The sequence below is a fragment of the Mustela putorius genome, unplaced genomic scaffold, assembly GCF_011764305.1.
Source record: "Mustela putorius furo isolate JIRA1106 unplaced genomic scaffold, ASM1176430v1.1 tig00003909_pilon_pilon_pilon, whole genome shotgun sequence".
Classification (NCBI taxonomy): domain Eukaryota; kingdom Metazoa; phylum Chordata; class Mammalia; order Carnivora; family Mustelidae; genus Mustela; species Mustela putorius.
In genome coordinates, this window is record NW_025422057.1 from 5,705,516 (window position 1) to 5,712,363 (window position 6,848).

At 47.4% G+C, this 6,848-nt stretch overlaps 1 protein-coding gene across 2 annotated transcripts in view; it reads left to right on the plus strand.

Moving 5' to 3' along the window:
• The window catches only part of CUNH10orf90 (chromosome unknown C10orf90 homolog), a 74,811-nt gene extending 68,496 nt beyond the window's left edge, over positions 1–6,315 (plus strand). For both annotated transcript variants that reach the window (XM_004751725.2, XM_045068867.1), the window contains 3 exons: positions 2,915–2,978; positions 5,994–6,093; positions 6,183–6,315. In XM_004751725.2, coding sequence (XP_004751782.1) covers positions 2,915–2,978; positions 5,994–6,093; positions 6,183–6,221 — 203 coding nt within the window. In that variant the 3' untranslated portion in view covers positions 6,222–6,315. The remainder of the gene's footprint in view (positions 1–2,914; positions 2,979–5,993; positions 6,094–6,182) is intronic.
• Positions 6,316–6,848: the final 533 nt, after the last annotated feature.

Genomic DNA, 6,848 nt, shown 5'->3' on the forward strand with positions numbered 1-6,848 from the left:
CCTCGCTGGCCTCCGTTCTCCGCCCCCTGCCCCCAGATCCTCCCACACCTGGTCCCATGGTCATTTGGCTTGTGGTTTAAATATCTCCTCCCTCAAAGGGCCTTCCCGACCTTCCCAGTCCCCCTTTACTATGTGGCCGTGTTTCGGTTTCTTCAGAACACTTGCCTGATACGTGATAGCGATAGCCGGCTCTTTGATGATCTGATCCCCACCCTCCCCCCCCCCCCCCCGTAAGGAAGTTCATGGTGGCAGGATCTTATCTACTTTTCTTTCTTCTGAGCATTCTCTAATGAGCTGCTCATTAGATTCAGGAGGGAGTATAAAATAAAGAAACTGGGGGTCGGTCTCTTGGGAAGTGGACGGATGCCCGTCAGGGCCTCCAGATACAGATTCTGCAATACGAGTGGGGGGCCGTGGTCTGAGGTGAAGGGTGTGTGTGGACGGGGCTGGACTAACTCATGCTGAAATCCAGCTCTTTCACTCACTCTTGCGTTTTGTGAGCCTGAACAGGAAACAGCCCTTCGAGCTCAAGTCTCCCCAATCTTAAAATGCAAACAAATCATGCACATGTCCCAAGGTTGGTATGAAGATCGTGTAGGGAAACATCCCACAGATGCCAGGAGTATTGTTATAAGTAGTAACACAGACCCCTCAGGTCTGACATGCCATTCCTTCCCCGTAAGTGCCAGATAGGGTTCCGTGTGCTCTGAGGAGGTTGCGCACCATTGGCAAGACACTGCTTTACTTCAGACAGTTTCCTCCAGGAGGGTAAAACCACTGTCTCTCTTTCCTCCTCTCCAGAAAGGTCTCACTACTCATCAGATGGGTTTGGTGCTGTTACCAAAACTGGAAGCCAGCCACCAAGGAGCAAACACTTTCTGCGAGTGTGGGTGGAGCCCACCAGCTGTGGAGGGAGGACCTGGCCTCTTGCATGCAGACCAGCTTGCTTGGCACCTAATACGGGCTTTTGCGCCCCGAATTTAAATTTCTGCTGAGGCCCAGCAGGCCACGAAGAATTCAGAAAACAAAACAGTGGAGGTGCCAAGGAGCTTGCATTTGCTTTTGTTTCCTCTTGGAAATAAAACCAAAGCTTCATTGCCGTATCAGGGGCTCTAAAGAAAAAATCTTTAAAAAAAAAAAAAAAATCTAATGTCCCAGAGTAGACAACATACAATTGGATTAAGAGTTTTAAAATGTTACAAATATATTTCTTAAATGTTACAAACTATATTTGTAACATTTTTATTCCCTCGGAGTACCATTATCTCTCTGGGTTGGCGGTGCCCTGATTTTGAGTAGCTCCTGAGGAATGCTACTCCAGACTTGAATCTGATTTTTTTTTTTTTTTTTTTTTTTTTTTTTTTTGTAAATGTCCCTTCTTCTTGCCTGAGTAGGAGTCTTCAGGCAGTCACAGAACTGCTTCCCCAAGACCTGGCTGCCTGAAGGCGGCATCCTGTTTCTTTGGGAAAGTCATCAAGATGTTTCTGAGGCTCTCCACGCTGGGCTGGCCCTAGTGGGAGTGAAAGCCAAGGGTGGGCACTGGGAGGCATCTTGGAAATCTTCACGGTGGTGTTGACTACTCCTTTCTCTCCTGCCTTTCCAAACACTGAGGGACATTTCCCCTGAGCTGGGAAAATTCCATTAATTTTTTTTTTTTGTCCTCTCTCTTATTTCTCCTTTGAATCTGGTCTTTGAAGTTAAGTAATGGTCCCATTTTTTTTCTTTTATGTTAAATAATTAGGCAGAATACAAGTCAGCTGTTGTGATGTTTCCAGTGTGTAAATCGGTAGCTGTGTTTTGTTTCTCCAGAGAGAAGAAGTGTGTTTTATCTCTGTCTCTTCCCCGCCTTTGTGCATATTCGTGGATAATTCTGCAAGCCTGAGAAGCCTCGTGGGGCTCTGCTGGAGTGCTGAGTGAGGGCACAGGCTGACGTGGAGAGATTAATGGAAGTACATGGGGTCTTCACTGGGGATCACAGGGAGTCCATGTCAACTCTGTGATGCTTCGCTAGGGTGCTGGCTTGTCTGTCTGCTTATGTGCATGGAGGAGGTGAACTGGTCAGTGTCCAGGTGTTCCAGAAAGTGTGGCAGCTTCTCAGATGTACTCCATGTGACACATAGCCCCAAGAGCTTTTTGTGTGACAGACTCTTGGCTGGTCTTATAGGGCCGAGAGCCATGAGGGAATTTGAGTTATTACAAAAGGGTATACACTATTAAAAAAAATACATATTATTTCTGAGTGTGCCATCTGTAAACATCATTGTGGTTACTAATGTGTCCTTTCACTGGAAAACGTTCCAGACTCATAGTGATTTTTCAGTCATGCTATACTCTCAAGGGACACAAGACAGACATTAGTCCTGTGTTGCTGTCCATTGCATTTTCTGATTTGGATAGGGCTGGTCCCCCGTGAGAATGGATGTGGAGGTTGAGAGTCCCTGATGGAGGATCCCAGTTATAAACATCAACTCCTGCTCTCAAATTGCTCTCATGATAGCTGGGAGATGTCCTTATCCTCAGGAGCATCAGAAGTCTCGTGGGGAGATCTTCCACCTGACACCCAGGGACCTGCTCCCACGGTGACCGTGAAGCAGAGTTTGGTCACTGCCCTCTGCACACGATGACAGTTGCTGCCTGAAGCATGCAGAAGGGTCACTGTCTGCAAAGTATGTTAGATGTCAGCCTTGTACCTCTTGCCTGTGCTTAGACCTGTAATAGACCAATCTTGGTTGTCAGTTTCAATATAAGCGTTTCTGATGTATGAGTGTCTACTGAGTCCTGCACCGTCAGTGGCAGGTTGGGCCTTAGACTAAGGATCAATAACAAAATGCGTACAAAGTCCGCTACAGTGTTTCTCTAGAAATGCGTGATATCCAAACCTTCCCAAATTAATCCTCTTTCTATTTCATTCCAGATAACTTGTTCAAACCCAAAGAAAGATACATTTCAGAGAAGGAGATGCACATGCGATCTAAAAGGTACTTGGTTATTGTGTGAGGTCGAAAAATGTGGGGAGGGGGTGGCTGCTGCATCCATTCGCCGTCCAGAGGGGTCACTATTCCCAGGTCCACCTCTAATGTCTGAGGTCCTCTTGGCTGTGAATGTGGAATGCTGGCTAAAAGAAGTTGTTCAGTTGCACCTCTGAATGTTAATGCCGTTCTTGGAAAAGCGTTAGGAAAGTGGCGGGTCTTGGATTCTGAGCCGACCCAGTAATTGGTCTCTAAGAGATCCCCAGACTCATAATGGGAAAGCTTCTGCACATTCTCATCGTCTCTGTGGGCAGGTGCTCCTTGTCACTGTGCACCTTTGAAGGTGATTTTATGAGGAGGAGCGAGATGGTTTCTCCTGAGGGCCCTGCCAGTGGCAGAGCCTATAGGAACGACTCCAAACTTGGAAGCCCGTGGCATGTGGGAGCCAGCAAGCCTTCCTGACGCTCCATCCCCGGCGGGCTTGGAGGCCTCGCTGCCCACAGACTCTCCCTGTTCTGCCTGGCTGGTTGCTAGTCTCGACTCCAACTAATTCTCACCCACCTGATCACACAAAGGCGGCCATTCTTTCTGAGCCCTGGCCTCCTAACCAGAAGGTAATAACTCAGCGATGTTGGCCAAGTTCATGCAAGAAAATGTCATTAGTTTATAATAAAGTATCTAGCACTGGGAGGAATGGTAATAATTAAACCCAATTGATAGAACCCTTAGAGAAGCCACTGAAATGAGAAGAATATGTTTCTCCACAGTCCAGGCACAAAAATCTCTGCTTTTAGGATTGTTTCCATGATAATAGGCCAACTTTGATCATGGGCAAGGAGCCTCTTTGTAAGTCCAAGAGTGGAAGTGAGAAGGGGAGCATCCCATTACTGATCTGATTCACAGCATTTTAATTGGGAGTTCTGAGGGGCCACTGGGTTTTCAGACTTGCTGTTTGAGATGTGCAGGGTTGTGTGTCCCTCATGCCTGAAGTATTCCTTTCTCAATTTAGCAAAAAATTTCAGCTGGATTTTCCCTTTGCTGTCCGCAAACCCAACGTTGCTATTATGGAGACTGGCAGTTAAAGTACTAGATCTCAAAGCAGCATTCGGGGTCGACAGGATGGCCCCAGGTCTTTCCAGAAGCGGAAAGAGAGGCTCAGGGAGGATGCAGGAGCTAGGTCACGGTGCGACCCCGGATGGAGTCCGTACTTGGGTTTTCACTCTGCGTCCTGGGTGGGCTCTGACTCTGGCTCTCTCACTCACCCACAGTCATGCTGGAGCTTTCTTTTCTTCCGTATTCTTTGTTATTAGTTGTATGGTTGAATTACATTTTCATTTTAAATACTCAAACAGCAGAGATCAGGCTAAAGGCCCTCCTAGCTGATGGTCTTCCCTCCCCCACATTTCCCTGGGCCCGGTCCTTTCTCCAGAGACCCACAGTACTCAGCCTTCTGTGCATCCTTCCAGGACCTTCTGTCTGCCTGAAGATAGACTTACACCTGTACCTCAGCAGTTATCTATTTGTTAATCATAAATGGGATCATACTGTATATATTATTTTTCTGTAGCTTACTTTTATCACATGAAAGATACAGATAATAGACCATTTTCCTCATTGGTTTTAACTATTTGCTGTGCAATGTATCCTAATTTATTTAGGAAGCCCCTGTAACAAAATACCACATCAGGAGCTCCAAGAGTGAGACCTGGGAATTTTTATCTTAAACTGCCCGTATATAGTTCAGATGGTCAGTGTCAGGAAGATGGTCTCTGTGCATCTGGGGATTTCCACTGTGGAGTTTTGGGACATTCAGCTCTCTTGCTGATTCCTTGTGGTCCTCTCCCTGGCCCTTCCTGGAATAGTTCCTAGATATGGCAAGTCTGTGTTCATGGATTCATTCAAACCATGGAACAAGTATCTCCCAGACACTTAATACTATGGGGTTAGGGGGCCGTGTTGTGTTAAGAGTCCACGGTTCGAGCCCCAGCCCACCATGAGTCAGCCTGGGGACTTTGCAAGAGCCTCCTGACCTCGCTGGGCCTCGCGCTCCTCAGTCACATTGTAGAGGACACTACGTGCCTCTTCCAACTGCTGTGAGGGTTGACAACATTTATGCCTGGGGATTAGCCTCGTGCTCAGTAACCAAGAAAACGTCATCTGCTAACAATGTCATTTATATTTTTATACTTTGTTAATTATTATTTTAAAAGTAGAACCTATTAAACCAATTTTGTCTGGCTTTCGGATGTGGGCAAAAATGAAAAAAAAAAATGAGTTTACCCACAGGCCATGTATACAGCAACCCCACAGCTCAGGCTACTGTTCCTCCACTGTGTCTGTGGACTCCGCCGAAATATCCTTCAGCATCTGGACACAAACAGTTTCTATTAAGAGACAGGAAAGAAGAGTCCAGAAGAAGGTCTCTTTCTTGGGCCCTGCTTGTTACGTGAAAACTCCTAATTTTACACTAGGACAAGACCGTGATACCAACGTCTGAGATGTATCTGGAAGCAGTTTAATTAGGAAGGCAACAGGTTAAGAGGGAAACACACATTTACGCGTGTGTTATCCCCGTAGAGTTCCTGCTACTTCCTCCATTTATTCGCTGCTCTTTTTCTAAGTCGTAGGAAGGCTTAAAAAAACATGTAGCAAAAAGGCGTCTGGGCAAGTTTACAGAGTGGGAAAGCAGTAGGTATGGAATCTCCCACTTGATGTGAGCAAGTCATTAATTTATCTCCAAGAGTGGAGGGGCAGGGAAGTGCCCACCCAGTAGACAACTGGCCTCTGAGCTTTGCTCTGGGGCGGGGAGGGGACCCCTGACTGTTGGCGCCGACCCAGCCTCGGCAGCCCGTCCTGGAGACTGTCAGGCAGCCCTGGGTCTTGCGTCTCACCGATCTGGGATGACCCGTCTGCGGCTGGTCTTGTCTTTGAAATGGAAGAGCCTGCTGACAAGACAGGACACAGACCCACCCCAGGCACCCGCTGTCTCGCTCCCCTTCAGAGTGTTTTCTGAATCTGTTTCAGAATCTATAATAACTTGCCGGAAGTGAAAAAGAAAAAAGAAGAACAAAAGAAAAGAGTGATCTTACAGAGCAACAGACTCCGCGCTGAAGTCTTCAAAAAGGTAATGGCCTGGCCGCCAGCAGGTGTGACGTGTGTGTGGCACGCAGATGCTGAACCTGACCTTGACGTGTCTGTCTCCTGCCTCCCTAGCAATTACTGGACCAGCTCCTTCAAAGGAACGCTGTCTAACCACAGGCTGCGCGGCTGACCCACTCCCGGGACCTGAGATGGCTTCAAACGCTGGGTTCACCATTAAACTTACCGCTATCTTCATGATATGAAACACTTTCTTTACTTTTGATTTGTTTTGGTTTTTTTTTTTCGTTTTTTGTTTTGTTTTGTAAAGGAAAACACAGCTCCTGAGTTGCTTCACAAACCACACCGACACAGTAATCCTTGAGGAAATGGGCCAGCAAGCCACGGAGGGGTGACCCACGCGATGTAAATCACGAGGTCTAGTCCTCTCAGTTTTCCACGTTGGAATTTACCTTTTGCTTCTGATTCCCCCACCCGCTGCCACCATTTCCCCCGAGGCAGAAAAAAGGCCTAATACGTTCACACGGGCCCAGATCCCAGGGGGTTATTTTCATTCGTCAGAGTTTTGGGACGTACATCTGCCCCTTTTTAAGTATCAATCCCAACTTCTGCCAGTTCTGCAAACTCCAGACTTTGGGTCAGCACCCAGTATGTTCAAAAAACCCTCTGGATGTGTGGGCCAAGTGATGCTAGAAGCTGACCTTGGAAGAAGGTGGGCACTCGGGCAGGAACGAGGGAACGTTCAGTCTGGGTGTCCGCAACCAGAGTGGGGAGAGCTGT